The sequence below is a fragment of the Prionailurus bengalensis genome, chromosome D2 (genome assembly GCF_016509475.1).
Source record: "Prionailurus bengalensis isolate Pbe53 chromosome D2, Fcat_Pben_1.1_paternal_pri, whole genome shotgun sequence".
Taxonomy (NCBI): Eukaryota; Metazoa; Chordata; class Mammalia; order Carnivora; family Felidae; genus Prionailurus; species Prionailurus bengalensis.
Genome location: NC_057351.1, coordinates 87,271,757 through 87,291,302, shown reverse-complemented (window position 1 = coordinate 87,291,302; position 19,546 = coordinate 87,271,757). Strand labels below are relative to the sequence as shown.

Sequence of the window (19,546 nt, the reverse complement as noted above, 5' to 3'; positions counted from 1 at the left end):
AGAAATGTGTGGCCAGTATTTAGGGGAAAGGGGGTGACAGAAAGTCTCTCTGAGTGGACCCAGACACTGGATGAGTGGGCAAAAAATGAGTGGAAACCAGGCTTAAAGAATTAAAGGAACATTTGATGAAAATGTCTTAAGTAATTTTAATAAACCGAATTTTTTAAAGAATCAAGTGGAGATTCTGGAATTAAAAAACACAATAACTAAAACTTAAAAATTCACTGGAAGGTTTAGTAGAAGACACATTTAAGTATTTAATATCTTTAAGTCTGATCAACTGTCAAAGACAGATCAATAGAAACTATCCAACCTGAAGAGACCAAAAAAAAGGAGAAAAATGAACAGCATCCCAGAGACCCGTGAGACCACAACGTCAAGCACATGCATACACACCGTTCACTCATGCACACATGCACACGTGTACCCTACGCGCACACACCATGTATACACACACGTATCTCATACACACGTGCAGCGTGCATACATGCAGACACACACACACATGCACATGTATATACACACCAGACGTACATATACATACAGATACATTCCCAGAAGAAGAGGAAGGAGAGAAAGGGGAAGAAAGAATATTTCAATACACGACAGCAGAAACATTCCAAACCTGATGAAATGCATTTACCATAGATCCAGTAAGCTCAGTGAGCCCCTAATAGGATACAAACAAAGACACAGCTCAACTGTTGAAATCTAAAGACAGAGCAAGTCTTGAAAACAGCAAGAGAGGGGTACCTGGGGGGCTCAGTCGGTCAAGTGTCCGACTCCAGTTCCGGTCATGATCTCGCAGTTTGTGGGTTCGAGCCCCGCATCGGGCTCTGTGCTGACAGCTCGGAGCCTGGAGCCTGCTTCGGATTCTGTATCTCCCTCACTGCCACTCCCCTGCTCATGCTCTGTCTCTGTCTCTCAAAAATAAACAAATGTTAAAAAAAATTTTAAAGGGGCGCCTGGGTGGCTCAATCGGTTAAGCTGCTGACTTCGGCTCAGGTCATGATCTCGCGGTCCGTGAGTTCGAGCCCCACGTCGGGCTCTGTGCTGACAGCTCAGAGCCTGGAGCCTGTTTCAGATTCTGTGTCGCCCTCTCTCTGACCCTCCCCTATTTGTGCTCTGTCTTTCTCTGTCTCAAAGATAAATAAATGTTAAAAAAAATTTTTTTTTTAATTTTAAAAAATATATAAAAAGCAGCGAGAGAAAAGCACCCCCAGAAGAGCACCCGCAATCAGACCTACAGCTGACCTCCTCCTGGAGACGTTAGGGACCCACGGGCGGAGTCCCAGAGGGAGCCGCAGCCCTTTGGTGTGACCGCGCAGGAGAGGAGAGCGCTCCAGGCGAGCGCCACCCTGCGTCCACAGGCAGCCGAAGACGTTACAAGGAAAACTAGGCACTGCGATTCCTCATGAACGTTGACAAAAATTCTTAATAAAATATTAAAACACATAAAAAGGAATTTATTTTAGGAATGCAAAATTGATTTAATATTCACAAATCAATTGATATGTTACACTATACTGATAGAACAAAGAACACATGGTCATTTTAATAGACGCAGAAAAATAATCTGACAGAATCCAAATCCATAAGTGATAAAAACTTCCAACTAGGAAGATGTCGGACAGTGAACATCGCATTTCAGTGAAAGACGGTGGATGGCTTTCTCCTTAAGAACAGGAATAAGGCAAACATGCCCACTCTCACCGTTTTTTAGCGCTGTCCCGTCGATTCCTTTTTTTTTTTTAATGTTTATTTATTTTTGAGAGAGACAGAGACAGAATGCGAGTGGGTTAGGGGCAGAGAGAGAGGGAGACATAGAAGCAGAAGCAGGTTCCAGGCTCCGAGCTGTCAGCACAGAGCCCGGGGCAGGGCTAGAACTCGCGAGCTGTGAGATCATGAGTCGAGCCAAAGTCGGACGCTCAACAGACTGAGCCACCCAGGCGCCCCTGTCCTGTCAATTTCAAGCAGCACAACCCGGCAAGAAGAAGGAAATTATGCTTGAATTGGAAAGGAGAAATAAAGCCGTCTCTGTTGCAGATGATGTGACCCCGTATTTAGAAAGTTCTAAGGAATACAAAAAAAAGTTAGTAGAAATAAGTAAATGAATTTAATAAGATCTCAGGATATAAAATCAATATACAAAAATCAGTTGTTTCTACGCACTAGCAATGAACAATTTTAATGAAATTAGGGGGAAAGCTCATTTATGATGGCATTGAAAATAATAAAACACTTAGATTAATTTAACAAAAGCAGCACAAAACTAGTTCTAAATGGACGGAGAGGTGTCCCAGGTCCACGGACTGGGAGACTCGGTCTTGTCAAGATGGCCATGTTCCCAAAATTGATCTACAGACTTGGTGCAATTCTTGTCAAATTCCTAGCAGGATTCTTTGCAAAAATCTGCAAGTTGATCCTAAAATTTATGTGAGAAGGCAGAAACTCAGAAGAGCCAAAGCAACTTTCTAAAAGAATGGGCAAAATTCAAAACTTGCTCTCATGGCACAGTGATACAGGACATGCCAGAGGCATGCGGGTTTCTACACAGAGCAGTGAGACGGAACTAAGGGTCTGGAAGTAAGCCCATACACATATGGACAACTAATTTTTGACAAAGATGTCAGAAACATTCAATATGGAAAGGTTAGTGTTTTCAACAAAAGACACCAAGACAAGCAAATGCCCACATGCAAAAAAACCCTAAAAGAACTTAGACCTGTAACCTACATTGCACACACAAGCTAACTCAGAATGCATCACTTAAAAAAAATTTTTTTTGAGAGAGAGAGACAGAGCAGGGGAGGGGGCACAGAGAGAGGAAAACAGAGGATCCGAAGCAGGCTCTGAGCTGACAGCACAGAGCCCGATGTGGGGCTCGAACACATGAACTGTGAGATCATGACCTGAGCCCAAGTCAGACGTTACCTACTGAGCCAGCCAGACACCCCTTTTTTTTAATGTTTTATTTATTTCTGAGAGAGAGAGCATGAGGAGGTGGTGGGCAGAGAGAGAAGCGGACAGAGGATCCGAAGGGGGCTCTGAGCTGTCAGCACAAAGCCCAATGCGGGGTTCAAATTTATGAACCATGAGATCATGACCTGAGCCGAGGTGGGTGCTCAATCGACTGAGCCACCCAGCCGCCCCCAAAATGCATCATTCCTTTTTTTAATTTTTAAAAAATGTTTATTTTTGAGACAGACAGTGTGTGAACAGGGGAGGGGACGAGAGAGAGGGAGACACAGAATCGGAAGCAGGCTCCAGGCTCCGAGCTGTCAGCACAGCTTGAACTCACGAACTGCGAGATCATGACCTGAACCGAAGTCAGAGCCTAACCGACTGAGCCACCCAGGCGCCCCAAAACATCATTCTTAAATGTAAAAGCTACAATTATAAAACCTCTAGAAGAAAAAAATGAAAAAATTATCATTGCCTTGGGTTAGGTAAACAGTTCCTAAGTATAGCACCAAAAGCGTGGTACCAAAAAAAAAAAAAAAAAAAAAAAAAAGGATACATTGGACTTCATCAAAATTACAAACTTTTGCACTTCCAAAGATACCATCAAGAAAGAGAAAAGAGGGGCGCCTGGGTGGCTCAGTCGGTTGAGCATCCGACTTCAGCTCAGATCACGATCTCACGGTCCGTGAGTACGAGCCCCGCGTCGGGCTCTGGGCTGATGGCTCAGAGCCTGGAGCCTGCTTCGGATTCTGTGTCTCCCTCTCTCTCTGCCCCTCCCCCGTTCATGCTCTGTCTCTGTCTCAAAAAGTAAATAAACGTTAAAAAAAAATTAAAAAAAGAAAGAAAAAAGACAAGTCAGAGACAGAGAGACACTTTGTAAATCATATATTTGATAAGGGACTTGTATCCAGAATATATAAAGAGTTCTTAGAAGTCAATAATAAGACAAACAACCCAACTGAAAAGCATTAGGAACATTTGAACAGGTATTTCACATAAGCTATGTAAGTGGCTAATAAATCCATAAAGAAATGCTTGGTTAGTGTCATTAGTTATTAGGGATTCAGGTTCACAACATAGTGAGATATCACTCCATGTCCTAGGTCAGCGCTAGGGACAGAATTGTTCCTCCCAAAATTTCTTATGTTGAAATTCTAACACTCAGCACCTTGGAGTGTGGCTGTATTTGGATATGGGATCTTTGAAGAGATAATTGAGTTAAAATGAGGTCATATGGTGGGTTCAGTGTGGCTGGCTCAGTCAGTGGAGCATGTGGCTTTTGATAGTGGGGTCGTGAGTTCGAGCCCCAAGTTGGGTATAGAAATTAAATAAACTAAAACAAACAAACAAACCCCAAACAAACAAACAAACAAAACCAAGGTCATATGGGGGGGCCTAATCCATTCTGACTGGTGTCCTAAGAAAAGGGAGTGAGGACACAGACACACATAGAGGGCCGACCATCCGAAGACACGAGCCAAGGACAGAAGCCTCAGAGGAGGCCAACCGTACCCACAGCTCGATATCAGGAACTCACTCCGACGTGCAGCCACCCAGCCCATGGTGCTTTGTCACAACGGCCCTAACTGACCCATGCAGATGGCTGTTATAGAAAGACAGGCAGCGACAAGTGTTGATGACGAGGGGAGACTGGAGCCCTCATAACTTTGCTTGCGGGAGTGTAAAATGGTGCAGGCCCTCTGGAAAAGTTTAGCATTTTCTTAAGCTAAATGTAAACTACCGCCTGACCTAGCAGTCCCACTCTTAGGTGCCTACCCAGGAGAAGTGAAGGCCTCTGTCCACACGAAGACAGATAAGACAACGTTCACGGCAACGTTGTCAACAACAGGCAGAACTGGAAACGGTCCGGATGCCCATCAGTGGATAAAACGGGCCCACCCATACCACGGGGTACTGTTCAACAGCAAAAGGGGATGAATCACTGACACCTGCTGTTTTCCTTGCCCTCTCACACCAGCTGGGAGCCAGGATGCGAGGCCTGACCCCAGCCAGAGGGCCCCGTCCCCCACAGCGCCCGGCCTGACCCCAGCCAGGGGAGCCACAGCACCCAGTCGCTGCGCAGACGCCTACTGAGCACTTTCTCTGGGCTGCGGCACAGCAGTGACCGAGGGTGACAGGAGGGCCCTAGGAAAGCCGACAGCCCAGGGGTTTTAGGCAGGGAGACACGAGGAGGCTCTGCTCCGGGGACGTGGAGGCCAAACCAGCCGCGCCTGAACACAGCCGGCCGAGGGCAGCAAGACGGCGAGTGTGAGCACTGACCAGGGTGGTGGGGCAGGGCCTGGACACCCTCAGGCGAGGAGCAGCCAGGGCTCGGCCCGCCAGGGTGCCTACCCCCTGCAGCGAGGTGGTGTGAGTGTGTGAGGCGTGTGTGTAAGGCTATGGGGGAGCCCAGGCCCAGCTTCGATTGGGGGGGCACCGTGGGAGGGGAGCGGCTGCAGCAGACGCAAGTACTCCCTCCACCAGCGTCGCCCAGGCAACAGCAGCCTCGGTCTCGGCTCGGCCCCTCCCCCGCCCCGCCCCGGCTGCGAAGCGTCTGGAACCGCGTCCTTCCTCCGCACCCTCGTCCTGCGACCGCGTCCTGCAGCAGCTGCCCGTCGGAGCCGCCTGTGAGCCGTTTCCCCATTTCTCCTGGTGGAGCGGGGGGAGGGGGGGCGAGTGTGCACGGGACAGTGTGCACGGGTGTGTGAGGTACGTGTGCAGGCGCGTGTGCAAGGTGCGTGTGCAGGGGTGGGAGAGTGTTGGGGGGGGCACTGCGGCTGAGCCGATGGTGGCCAGGCCGAACCGGGGTCTTCCTTTGGGGGTCTCTGCTGACGGAGCGGGGGTGCTGACCCCAGGCCTCCCGGAGGATCGGGGGCCTCCGCGGGGTGAGCCGCTGCCTGGACCTTCCAGAAGAACCCTAGGTGTCCAGCCTTGCAGAGACCCGACGTGCTGCCCGGATCCCCCACCCTCAGCAGAGCAGGGCAGCTGGGTGGGGGTCGTGCTGGTGACCGCAGCCCCTCGTCCCTGCAGATCTGAGAGAGCCATTGGGAGCTGGGCGTCCCCTGGGTAGGGAGGGGGCGCCAGTTGCGTCTGAGGGTGGGGGAGAGCAGGGGGGTGGGAGAAGCAGCGAGGTGGAAGGCGTCAGACGAACCAGACCCCGGGGAAGCGCTGCTGGCATAGAGAGCGGGGTGGCTGTGGCGGGGGCAGGCGCGCGGAGGGGTATCTTTCCAGAACCACCTGCCGCAGACCCAGGACGCGGGGCCACAGGTGGCTGGGATGCGGGACCAAAGCACCGCTGGGTGCGGACGTAGCTTCCCCCAACTCGGGCCTCGCGGGGCGGGGCTGGGGCCTGCAGTCCACAGACCCTTAGACCAAAAGCCAAGCCCACGACCCGCCTGCAGGGCATCTGGTGGGGCTGCGGCGAGGGCAGGGGCGGGGGGCGGAGGGCCGTGCGGAGCGCGCAGCGCCCTGCGCCCCGCAGTCACATGCACGGCCGCCACGCGCAGTACGCTCGTGCCCAGCCCGCACAAGCGCGCGCCCCGGCGCCCCGGCGCGCACCTCTACCCGTGACGCAGCACACCGCGGGGGGCGGGGGAAGTGGGGGCGCCAAGGCGAGTCTGTGACGCACGGATCTGCCGCCCGGCTTCGGTCGGGTTTTCAGCCGAGGGCCCCTGCCCTGCCTGGCCGTCCGCGTGTCCGTCCACCCTCACGGCTCATCCGGTGCCCCTTCCCCGAACGTCGGAGAGGAGCGTGCACGGCCCCCATCCAGGAGGGCACAGCGGTGGGGGGTGGGGGGGAGGGGGGAGCGGATGAGCTGCTGGAGAAGACGCAGTTACGGCGCAGGGTGGAGTGAGGGGGGCAGTGGGAGCAGCAGGGGCGACCCCCCAATTCCACGGAGTTCTGTGTCTGTCGTGTGAATGAGCCCAGCCAGCCTTCCCGGAGGGTCCCCAGGTCTCAGCGAGGGAAATAAATGTTCGGGGGGAGGGGGTCCCACATGCAGCCCAGCCCCCTCCCCAGCATTACGCCTGGTGGGAGGGGCACGGAACCAGAAGCGAAGGGTCCAGAAGGTCCAAATGGCTCCTTTCCTTCGTGAAGACTTGTCGTCGCCAGCCTCCGTTGCCATGGAAACCCGCGATGACGTAACCTGGACGTCACACCGCGTCGGAGGAGTTGGAGCTTAGGTTTGGCTCCAAGAGGACCCCAGAGGCGGAACCCCTTATAGGGAGAGGCTTCCTGTGGGGAGACTGTGCAGACCCCGCACACACCCGGCCTTCCAGCGGGGGTGGTCAACCACAGATTGACGGAGTGCGGGAGGCGACACACTGTGCCCCTCCGCGCGCTCCTCTGTAAATCGAAGCCGGGGGGGGGGGGGGGGGGGGGGGGGGGGGGGGGCGGGGGCGGAGCTCCGCTGCTAGAAGGCCCAGGCACACCCTTCCCGCCCCCACGAAGCTCCCCTCAAGCCCTGAGCTCTCGTTGCCCCCACCTCCCCCCGCCCCCCCCCCCCCCCCCCCCCGCTCTCCTGTCAGTCCCTCCCTCCGTGGCCCCTTCCCAGCGCTTTGGAGCCACATTTCCTTCCTTGCACTGGAAAGCCCGACATCTCTGTTTCTATTCGGGTGGTCCCTTCTCCATCTCTGCCTCACCGAGCGCGGACGTGGTCTGCGTGGTCCTCGTGCAGACTAACCGATTGGTGCAAATGTGCCCCAGGCGGATCCCCTGCCAAGCCAGACTGTCCTCAGGAAAAGCCCTCCAGCAGGGGGTGGGAGTGGGGGGCGCTTTGCCGTCCTGTAAGGGCGCCCGGGCCAGGCTCGTAAATCCAAGGAGGAGCCCCAGCTCAGGGCCCTAGTAGGACCTCCCTCCCCGGGGCGCCCGGGAAGTCCACGATGGGGGCGCTCCTGTCTTGCCCGGCCGGCTGCTTCTCTCGCCAGCCCCACAGAGCTGCTTCGTGGCCACGCCTCCCCCGGTCCTACACAGCCCCGGCCCCCTGCCCAGCACCTCGCAGGTTCTCCATCCTGGGCATCTCTCCGCCTCTCTGCCTCTGGGTAGGGGCTCCTCCTCTATATTCCCACCCTGACTGCTCACATCCAGAACCCACAGCAGGGCCTGCCTGGCCTCTGGGGTGTGAGACTGGCACCTGTGGGCCTGATGGGCACCTGCGCTGGTGGGGCTGTTCCAGGGAGACGCATTTGGGGGTGGCGAAGTCACCCTAGGACAGAAGTTTGGGGTTGCAGAGGCACGGCAGTGTGTGTAGGGTGGGTGCTGGCCTTGGCGAGGGAGGGCCCCATGCAGTGGCCAGGGTAGGAAGCACAACCCCTGGGGCTCTGCCCTTCGTCCTCACAAGGAAGAGGGTGGGGAGACAGCCAGGGCACAGTTGCCAAGGAACTCACCCTGTCTGCTCAGCATCCTGGGGGAGGGCATGGGGTGGCCGTGCCTCTGCCATCACAAGAGGTCATAAAACAAACGTGCAGCCTAGTAATGTAACAGAAGGGCACCCCAGCCATCCACCATCCAAGCAAAGACTAGAAATCCCAACCCAGCCCCGACGCAGCTCCCCTCCCTGAGGGGCACAGCCTCTCAGACTCTCCAGACACAGGAGCAACGATTGGTCCGGACCCCCGGAGTGCGTGTCTAAATGCCGCCGATTGGTTCCTAAAGGTTGCAGTTGGAGTTCTCTTACTATCGAACCTTCCTTTGCGCCCGGCTTCTTTTGGCCACCGTTGTTTTGTGGGACTCAGGGCTGCTCTTGTGTGAAGCTGTGACCGGTCACTTCCGTTGCTCCAAGGACGCCGTGGTAGGAACACCCCCATTTATTTACTTGTGTCACTCTGGGTGATATGTGGTGCTGTGTGCACATTCACGCCCACCCGTCCTTCTGCTGGGTGTCCACGCTGGAGTGAGGGCTGCTCGGCGTCGGACGTTGAGTGGATTACGTGAGCGGACGCCACCCACGTGGCATCTCTCCTGGGTCCTGACAGGCTTCAGTGTGTCCCCTTAAGCTGGTTCTAATTTATCTCCCTCGGGGACTAGTGAGGGTGAGCACCTTTTTAGTATTCGTGGCCATTGAAATCTTTTTCTGTCCATTTTTCTATTGGGTTTATCTTTTTCTTTACCAACTTGAGATGTCCGTTTTCTATTGTGGTATCTGCCCTGCGTTGGCTTCCTCAGGCCGCTGTGGCAAATTACCACAAGCAGGTGGCTTAAGACAACAGACATGTATTTTTCCATCGGCTCTGGAGACGAGAAGTTGGAAATGAAGGTTGGGGCAGGGCTGCGATCCCTTTGAGGCTCTAGGGAAGATCCTTCCTGCCTCTCCTGGCTTCTGGATGCCCCATGTGTTCCTGGGCCTGTGAATGCATCCCTCCAACCTTCTCATCTGGACCTGAGCATCTCCCGTGTGCGTCCACATTTCTCCCTTCTGCAAGGACACCAGTCATTGGCTTAGGGCCCCTGCGGTCCGGTATGAGGTCATCTTAGTTACATCTGCAGAGACCCTGTTTGCTAGTGAGGTTATGTTCACGGGTGCCAGGGGTTAGGGTTTGAATGTACCTTGTTGACGAGCCCGCAAGTCCTTTGCCAGTTGCATGTCGCAAACATCTTCTCCCAGTCGTGCTTTCTGTTTCCATTCTTTGAAGCTGCGTTTTAATAAGCAGCAGTTCTTAAACTGAATGTAGCCCTTTGATGGTTAGTACTTACTTGTCATACTGAAGAACTCTTTCCCTCCCCCAGACCAGGAAAACATTCTCCTGTAGTGTCTTCCAGAAGCTTTCCCAACTTAGCTACATCCACATGGAGTAGATTTGTGTGTGTGAGGTGGGGTTTCGGTGCCTTGCTCTCCGTGTGGACACATGTTTATCGAAAGGCGGCATCTCTGTCATAAATCTGTGGTCCGTGTGCACAGGCGTGTGTATACCACGCATCTGTACCACAAGGCTGCGCGACTGGCTGCACCTGGCGGACGAATCCTACCCCTCGGTCATCTTCAAGGGGTCACGTGTTCTTGTCCCCTTGGTTTTTATATAAAATTACGATGCCGGGCATGTTCACACACAAAAGAATTATTTTGGGCTGTGGATTGGGTGTATTGATTCTACAGATACGTTTTGGGGGAAATGATATTTTTAAACATAGAACCTTCCCAAATCCATGACCATTCCCTACCCCACTAACTGAAAGAATTTAGGTCTCCTTCAGTGTCAGTAATGTTTTGATTGAGGTTTTCCATGATTTTCTCATTAAGTCTGGTCCTGAGTGTTTAATATTTCTAATGCCACTTAAGTAGAATCTTTGAAAAGCTTATTTCCTAATCTGTTGTCACTAATGACCCCTGAATACCTTGGATGACCCTGCCTCCAAGAGGATGGCCTCACTCTTCAGCCTTTGTCACTTATCTGTAGAGTCTCGTGGGTGTTCTGCACATACAAGGTGCTTCATCTGTGAGCAATGAGAGTTTGGCCTGATCTCGTCCAGGCCTGTTTTCTCTCATTCGTTTTCCCTGCCCGACAGCTGGCTAAAACCTCCTGCGCTGTGATTTATAGAACTGATAATAACAGGCCTTGATATCTCCTTCCTCACCTTAAAGGCAAAGCTTTCACTGTTTACACTATATAAGGACAGCTTAGAGGTTTTTGTGGATAACCTTTATCATCAGATTAAGGAAGTTTCCTTCTGCCCTTAAAGTGCTAATAGATAATTAAAATAATAAATGTTGAATTTTATCAAATACTTCTCCAGGTATTATTGAAGTTAATCAGGTGATTTTTCTTCTGTATTCCTTATGGTGAAAAGACTGATCACTTTTTTAAACAAATATTTATTTTGAGAGAGAGGGGCAGAGAGAGAATCTCAACAGGCTCTGAGCTGTCAGTGCAGAGCCCGGCGTGGGGCTCGAACTCACGAACTGTGAGATCATGACCTAAGCCAACGTGGGACGCTTAACCGACTGAGCCCCCCAGGCGGCCCTTCCTTTCTTTGTTCTTATTTATCGGTCAGCCTAGAGGTAAAATCGTCTTGAGCTCCCGAGAGGGGGGTGGAGGGGGTGGGGGGGCTGTGCGCTCCTCCAGGCACCTCCGCTGTCCTCGGCTGGTCCTGTCTCTCGTCAGGGTATTCCAGCCCTACTACTGTGCTCTGTGCAGTTAGCATTTGGATCTTCTCACTGATGTCCTTTCTGTACCTCTTCCTTACTTCCTGCATCTCCAGGAGGTTTGTCAGATAGAACACAGGACGCCCAGCTAAACTCGAATTTCAGACAAATAACTTTTTGATACGTCCTATTTTGCATATTACGTGGGACATAGACGTCAAAAAACTTTCCATTGAAATTCAGATTTAACCAAGTGTCCTATATTTTTATTTGCACAGTCTGGCCACCCTACTCTCCAGCCTTCTATCAGGGATCATTTTCTGTTGAGCACATAGCTGCCCTTGGAATGTGCTGGAATGTGCTAGCAGATTGGCTAGCTGCCGGCTCTGCCGGTGTTGTGTGTCTGGGCACTCCCTGGTCAGAGGCAGCACCCCTTGCATGGCTCTGGGACCCAAAGGGAGACCAGAGGACAGGAAGGGACTAGAAGCCTATGGACGAACACACCCGCTTTGTCCCGGGAGATTGGCTTGTCCCGGCCCAGGTATGAGGAACACAGGGGTCAGCTGGGGCCCTCTGGCTCCTGCAGCAGCCGGCATGGACGTCTGCTGGGCGCTGAGTGGCAAGTAACCTTGCGTCTACTCTGCGCAGGACGAGGACCAGCCATCACCATGGTGAAGCTGGGCTGCAGCTTCTCCGGGAAGCCGGGCAAGGACCCCGGGGACCAGGATGGGGCTACCACGGACAGCGTCCCTCTGATCAGCCCCCTGGACGTCAGCCAGCTCCAGCCACCATTCCCGGACCAGGTGAGGGCCTAGACCAGCATGAGGGGGTGAGGGGCTCTTCTCAGCCTGCCCTGTGCATAGAGGGCAGTGGGGTGAGTTTATGCAGATGTGGCCTCCCCCAACGTGCAGGAGAGCCAGCAGAGGTAGAGCCGGGCTGGACCAAAGCCCTAGTCGGCCATGGGTGATCCATGTGACCTGATCAGCTCTCTGGTCACCCAGAGTTACCCTTTCCTCATCCGTGAACGGGGGTCACTGTGAGGACTCCTACAACATCTTGCAGACAGTGCCCAGCCCATGGTGCTGCCCACAGGCGCTCAGGAAGCAAACAGTTCCCATCCTTCCCTGAGGGCCTGAAACAGGGTCCTGGGGCAGGTGACCGATGGGGACCCGCTGTCAGGAGGGATGTGTGAGAAGCAGGGCTCGGCTCTAGCGTAGCCCTGCCTGACCCCACACGAGCTGACTGGCATCAGGACTTGTCCCAGCAGGAGGGAGGGGGCAGGCAGCTGAAAGCTTTTGTCTGGGGGCCGTGGGGGTGGGAGCACCTCCCAGTGATCTGGGGGGGCAGCAGCCGAGTCCGCCACAGGTCTGGATCTGGCTCTCAGTAGACACGTGGGGAGGCTCAGTGCTCACCCCTTGGGAGCATTCACAAAGCACAGGACTATTCGCCTGTGCCCCAGGTGGTAGGGGCCTCAAGACTCTGGGAGCCAGAGGAGAAGTCAGGGTGGACTTCCCGGAGGCAGGAGCCAAGCTGTGGAGCACCTAAAAGGGAAGCTCCTGGCCTGGCAGGGAGAGCTGACTGCAGCCCCCAGACTAAGGGGCTCCCTGTGTGGTGTGGACAGGCCCCAGGGCCGCCCGGCCCAGCAGGCTCTCTGCCTCCACCTTCCGTTGGCCTCAGCTTGTAGCCAGTGGAGCCACTAGGCAGTCCTGGCAGATGGCCAGCACCCACACCACTGCCGGGGAGCTGACCCCGGGGCCTGCCCCCGCCAGTCCTCCCGGTTCAGGGTCCTCCTGGGCCATCTCTTTCCACAGGTGGTTATCAAGACACAGACAGAATACCAGCTGTCCCCCCCGGACCAGCCAAAGAAGTTCCCCGACCTGGAGGCCCAGAAGCTGGCCTGCAACCACCCTGAGGAAGGACGCAGGGTAACCCAACCCTCCTGGGCCCATGGTGCCCAGCGGTCAGTTCCATGGGGAGTCAGGGCAGGGGAGATGGCGAGGAGGAGGCTGCAGGCCATGGGGGGCCACGTCTGGGCCAGGTTGGCCGGGACCTCTTGCTCACTCGCCTGCTCTCAGGAAGAGAGAGGGACAGGACACCACCCCGTTCAGAGGCCTTCATCCTGCTATAAAGTGGATGAGAACAGCATCTGCCTTCAGAGGGGCTCCTGCCTTGAGCCACCCTGGGCCCCACCTGCTCCTGCTGTGTGTCCGTTTTCCCTTAGTGACCCCTGGGTTTTCTAGGTACTATGGAAAGTCACTTATGCTATATATCTGGCTAATATTTTCACCCTTCCTGTTTTTTTAGCTCTTAGGTTCACTAAATGGTTTTGGGTTTTTTTTTTTAAATCATTTTTTGCACACCATTTCTAAAACCCTTTATTTTTCATTAGTGACACCTGTCATCTCCTTTCCTCCGTTGTTTCTGAGACAAAAGCCAAACAGAAGCCAGCGGGGCTGTGTGAGGACCGCCCTGGTCCTTCCAACAGCTTCACACCCCCCTCCTCGGGTGTCTCTCCTTCCCGCAGCTGCCCACGGCGCGGATGATCGCCTTTGCCATGGCGCTCCTGGGCTGTGTCCTGATCATGTACAAGGCCATCTGGTATGACCAGTTCACCTGCCCCGACGGCTTCCTGCTCCGGGTAAGGCCTGGCCAGCTGGGTGTACGGGGTCGGGGGTGAGGCAGGCAGTCGCGACCTTACTCTGCTCGGGCGGGGGCGGGGAGGGGGGGTGTCCCTGTGGAAGCACTGAGGTGGGCTGCCTCCCCTCCGCTTCTCGGGCCACGCCCAGGGAAGACCCCTGCGGCCCCGCCCTGATCCCCCTCCCCCCCCCCCCCCCCCCCCCCCGCAGCACAAGATCTGCACCCCGCTGACCCTGGAGATGTACTACACTGAGATGGACCCCGAGCGCCACCGCAGCATCCTGGCAGCCATCGGGGCCTACCCGCTGAGCCGCAAGCACGGCACGGAGACGCCCTCGGCCTGGGGGGAGGGCTACCGCGCCGTCAAGGAGGGACCCAAGGCGCCCACCCAGGCGGGGGCGGCGGCGGCGGCGGCGGCGGCGGCGGCCACCGAGCCCCCCGGGAAGCCCTCGGCGCCGGGAGAGAAAGAGGCGGCGCGGAAGGCGGCAGGCAGCGCCCCGCCCCCGGCCCCCCAGTGATGGCCCCTCCGCACCTGCAGCCCGGGTAGGTGTGCTCAGGCGGCATGGGGGTCGTGGGCAGGGCGGGGGTCCGGTGAGCTGGAAGCCGGGGGACGGGGTTCAGCCTGGCACCTCTTCCCACGCAGGTGGGCGGCGAGGGGGGACGCGGGCCCACCTCGCAGCGCCGGCTCTCGCCCCTGCTTCCCTCTGTCTTGGCAGCGCCCCCTGCCGGCACCTGTGACCGCCCTCGCCCGACGCTCTCCCATCTCGTGGTCGTGCCCCTGCTTCCAGGACCCCTCGCTGACGCCCCCTGCCCCCGAGCTTGCAGCTCTGTTGCTTTTCTCTAAGTAAAGATTCATATCCACCTGGGCCTCTGTTTCTCCTGAGCCTCCTTGGTCCCGCTGACCTTTTCCCTGCCTTCCCAACCCCCGCCTGGGTGAGCGCCCGCTTCGTGTCTCCTCTGCTGCCCGGAGGGAGCCCCGAAGGATCCGGAAGAGCAGCAGCCACCGTGGGGGTGGGGGTGGGGGCAGTGAGGCAGCCCCGGGAAGCCGCGGCCACGCAGGGAGAGGGGGAAGGCCAGCGCCCGGCGTGCACAGGCCCAGCGCTGCCGGGCTGCAAAGGAGTAAGTTCGCCTCTATCCAGGGCTGGGCTCCAGCCCTGACTGCTGCTTAGCCCTACATTCAGTGAGGCCCTTCCGCCTCCTACTGCCGGGCCTGGTCCTCACACACCTAAACCCGTCGACCGGAGCCTCTGAATCCCCCTGTTCTGGGCAAGCGCCCACATGTGGTTCCTGCACCAACTGCCTCACACAGGCACAAGTCACTGAAGAAATGAGCAAATGCATGGTTCCAAGGGGCCCGGGCCTCTGGAGAGGGGATGTGAGCCCATCCCTGTCTGAAAGGGGTCCCCACTCCTGGAGCACCCCTATCTCCCATTCCCTTGGAGCTAGAGGGGTGGTGGGAGGTCTGAGGATGTTGGAGCTGGCAAGAGTCTCTTCACCCAGCCCACAGCACCCCCCCCCCCCACTACAGCACTTCGAGGCCTCAGGTCTGTTCCCACCGGGTGAGAGGTAAGCTCCGGCCCTAGTACCAAGGGCTGGGGTTAGAGATAACAACCTTGCAGGCTCATGCAGCCAGAACTAGGAAGGAAACAGGCATTTTCTGCACTGAGCAGTGTCAGGTGACATGGGGGGGGCCCTTTTTGGCCCTAGTGCAGTCCTGTGAGGGGACACAGGGCTGGGCATTCAGACTGAGTGTGGGACTCTGACCTCCAGCCTCCAGCCCAGGGAGGCAAGGTGAGGGGTCTGAGTGGCTTTGGACAGCAGGCAGTGACCAGGAAGTGGATGAGACAGGTGTTTGAAGGAAACCATGGACATTCGGGGGGGGGGGGGCTTCTTCACATCAGCCCCTTCCCTGGGTGGGCGGGGCTCAATCTCTCGACTCTGGGATCATGACTTGTCCCAAAATCAAGAGTCAGACCCTTAGCTGACTGAGCCACCCAGGCGCCCCTCCATTGACAATTCTTGTCTGAATCAAAACTACTATATTTTCCACGTGGCAATTATCTAAATTCAGCACTTTTCCTACATTTAGTGGTTGACATTCTATTGGCTTACTGTAAAGAAAAGATTTCCCTTGCCCCCCTTTCCTCATTTATTTACATCAGTGTGACCCACACTCTCCCGTTTTATTCAACAGGCGACAATCTGTTACCACCACTATTAATTCTTATGTTCACATGTTTCATTCCTGGCTGGTGGAAGGCATCCTACTGACGTGCCCTCATCAGTCTCGGGGCGCTTCCTAGCTTTCTGGAGCAAAGATGCTCCAGGCCCCTCTTGTGCTAGCTACCAAGATCTGGGTGTGGTTGTGGGTGTGGCTTCAGGCACATTCAGTGGAGAGAGCCGGGGTGTGATACATACATGCACACATTCATCCGCACACAGTCCGTATTTCCCTCCTCCCTGTGAGTGCACGTATACACCTGTGCACGTGTGTGCAAGTGTCTACACCTGTACAGACACAACCCACATTTAATCAATACAATATATCCATACGTCTATGGACTATGAGTGCACATACGACATACATGAATCTCCAGGAGTTCATACCGATACTTCTAATCCCAACCCACAACTTCAAGGTTTATTCTAGTTCCCCCTTTCCTTGCTGATACCTCCATCCTCCAACAGGGAGAAACCTGGTTCCTGTTTTCCTCAATATACTCATTTGCTTAGTCTTAGAACACACTGGAATCCTTTTCAGAAGTGGTAACCATACCATGGCACAAGTAAGCGTGCAAACTAGAGTCTGGTGCTCGTTTAGAGTTCTGTCTTTAACTTGGGGATTCATAGTCAAAATGCTGTGTTCAGGTTACGCGGTTTCTTCTTCACATCAGTGTGGCTGTGTTACTCCTCTGAAATATAGCGGAATCGCTTAGTACTGCTAGCACTGTTTCAGGGTCCTTCTCCCATTTGGTTGATTTTGTCCTATTATTTTTCACATGTAAAACGTGAGCACGGCTCCAAATGGTGTGTCCCACCCCCGAGGGAGATCAGTCTTCGTTACCAGCTCAGCCTGTCTGTGCATCTTTTTGCACAGATACACCTGCACTTTATTTTTCCTATTTGACACTTTTCACTAGAAGGGTTTCTTTTCCCCACACAAACAACAACCAAATCTCCAGTCCCCCAGTACCAGCCGGGTGTCCTACAGTTCAGTGCTATGACACCTGTTCCTCAGCACCGGCACAGACCCCACAAGTGAAAGGCTCAGCCTCAAGAGCCTGCTCCCGATTCCGACGCTGGTCACAAGTATCGGGGCCTCAGGCCATATGCATTTCCCTCCAACTCAGCTACCAATTTGGGGACCCCCTCTTCAGATTTGATAACTCAGTATAACTACTCACAGAACTCAGGGAAGCACCTGCTAGATTACTGGTTTATTATAAAGCGTACAAATCAGGGACAGCCGGACGGGAGAGGCATAAGGCCAGGGGTGGGCCTAGGAGCAGGGAACTTTCCTGCACCTGGGTGTTCAATCTGGAAGCCCTGGGAATCTCCTTGCTCTAACTAGTGCTCGGCGCCTTCCCTGTCACGCAGGAAATGCCGAGGGTCTCAGGAGCTCTACACCGGGACCCAGGACAAAGGCCAAACACATGCTTCATCCGAGCACATTCACCTAACAAACACAGAAGGTCATGCCACACGGTGCTCATGCGCTGTCCTCGTTCCTGTCCCAGCTGCGGGCTGCTCCGCCACACAGGGCTCTTTACCGGGTTTACGGTACTTTGCTGCAATGAATAATTTACGCGTGTGCGGTTTGTGTTGTGGGGAACTTATCTTCAAAGCAAATTCCTACCAGTGGTCTTGTTGGGTTAAATTTTTTTAATTTATAAAATTATAACATTTTATAATTTATACTTATAAACTTAAACCAGTGTCAGGGACATGAATTCCCATCTTCTAGCTGGAGTAAGATTAATAGAAGGAAATCAAACTTAACGATGTACCAACAGGAAATCCACATAGACCTGGAAATTCCAAAGGCAGGCGAAAGGAGTTACACATGTCGTCCTGAACCCAGGAGAAGGGGGTGGGGGTCCGGGACGTCAGAGGAGGGAATGCACTTCACAGCCAGATAAGAGAAACAGATGTTGGTAATTAGATGTTTGCCCCACCAGACAGATGAGTCACTCAGACAGAATGTATCTCGGTTAATAACCCTTATTCTGGGAAAGACACCCCGCCCCCGTTTAGATTCCTGCATGTGGTTAAGGGAAGGACAAAAGTTTCTCTGGAGCCCACAGGGTCTCAAGTGCCTTCAGCTCAAAACCATCCACAAGCCAACGTGGCACATTCTGGAGAGGTCTGTCCTGAACCTCCCCAGCTTTCCCAAGCTTTAAAGCTCCATTTAAAAGCTTGCTTTCAAATGCAGTAACTTTTATGTGTCTCTTCACTCATTCTTTAATTTTCTTTTAACTTATACATTTGATATATAGTCCGTCTCTAATTTTTAAAGACATTTCACAAACGTGATAAACTTAATTAGATGCCCTGGGTATTTCAAGCTCTAACCATAAATTGATACAACTGATTCCAACCTACAAACAAAACCTTTACGAACATTTGTTCACTACTCACCATCTAATGCAACGGAGTCAGAGTCAATCAGATCTTAAACTGGAATTCTCTCACACATTCTAAAACGAAAACCTTAGGTTACTGAGATTAACTTTCAACCCTTCAAATTAAAACAAGTCGTTTATGCTACGTGAGCAACGAGCACAACTTCACGACTTGACGCGCCCCAGGACCTCTGGGCAAACCCAGCGGGGGTTGCAGGAGCCGCTCCGCACCCTCCCCGCATCTGTGTGCACAACTGCCCAGAGCACCCCATTCTCCCCAGGAGGCTCCGTGACAGTGTGTGCAAGCCCCTGCCAGGCCCCCTGCAGCGGGCCCGGCTCCTGTCTCAGGGTCCCACACATCCTCGGGGTGTCCTTTCAACTTTGTTCTTACCCAGATTTTACAGAAACCTCTTGCAAAAACCCTTTCCCAAGCTGGCCGCCCTGGAGTGGGACCGCAGGCTGGCTCACTTCAGGTGGGCCTGGCCTTCAGGGGTGCCCAGGACATACCCCCCAGAACCCTCTGCCAGGTTTGCCACCTGCTCACCGTCCCGTCCTAGGCTCTGCCCTCGGGGAGCCAATGCGGACACCCTCTGCACTTTGTTCACCCGTGGGTCTTGTCCACGGCGTGTGGCGCCAGTATTGGGGAGGCTCGAACCCACAGCCCGGAAGGTCCTTCGTGAAGAAACTAAAAGAGGCTTTGTCGATAGTGTCAGATAAAATGTCCAAAAGTTAAAAGAATTCTTACAGAAACATAGAACGTGTCCCAAGATCACGGGCTCCCACAGGCTGGCGGGACTCGGGGAGAACGTGAGGAGATCTGAGCTCAATGCAGAAAGAAACCCTGGACCCTCAGGGGCCCAACCGGGCAGAGATGCACCCGGGCACCGTGGCCTTTGGGGCCGTCCTTTCGCTGGACAGACTGCGTGCATGACCCGAAGTCCGGGGCCGGGCAGACCTAGGTTGTCAGACGCAGTCAGCCCTGCTTCCTTCGGCTGCACATTCGGCAAGAAGGACACACTAGCAGGACACGAATTCTGTGTCTGTTCGGTGGGCTGTGGTTTCCACCATGACAAACACCAGGCAAACACACGGGATATGCACATGCCACGCACATGCATGCATGCGCACACACGCATGTACACGCAATGCGCACACACACGCGCACTCACGCAGACGCACACGCACGCACGTACACGCAATGCGCACACACAGGCAGACGCGTGCACGCACACACATGCGCACATGC

The 19,546-nt window shown here is 54.5% G+C and overlaps 1 protein-coding gene across 1 annotated transcript; it reads left to right on the top strand.

Annotated features, from left to right (window-relative positions):
- Positions 1-5,465: 5,465 nt before the first annotated feature.
- Positions 5,466-14,544, top strand: CALY (calcyon neuron specific vesicular protein). Its single transcript, XM_043597965.1, has 6 exons — positions 5,466-5,591; positions 11,690-11,844; positions 12,853-12,966; positions 13,566-13,679; positions 13,888-14,221; positions 14,395-14,544. Exons 2-5 carry the CDS (start codon positions 11,710-11,712, stop codon positions 14,194-14,196), a joined length of 672 nt encoding a protein of 223 aa, XP_043453900.1. The 5' UTR covers positions 5,466-5,591; positions 11,690-11,709; the 3' UTR covers positions 14,197-14,221; positions 14,395-14,544.
- The last annotated feature ends 5,002 nt before the right edge of the window (positions 14,545-19,546 follow it).

What these genes read in the sequence shown, in the direction of transcription:
- CALY (XM_043597965.1), top strand. Translation starts at nt 11,710, where the DNA reads ATGGTGAAGCTGGGCTGCAGCTTCTCCGGGAAGCCGGGCAAGGACCCC. An exon ending in ACCCTGAGGAAGGACGCAGG is followed by an intron (nt 12,967 to 13,565) that starts GTAACCCAACCC and finishes TCCTTCCCGCAG; the next exon opens with CTGCCCACGGCGCGGATGAT. An exon ending in CCGACGGCTTCCTGCTCCGG is followed by an intron (nt 13,680 to 13,887) that starts GTAAGGCCTGGC and finishes CCCCCCCCGCAG; the next exon opens with CACAAGATCTGCACCCCGCT.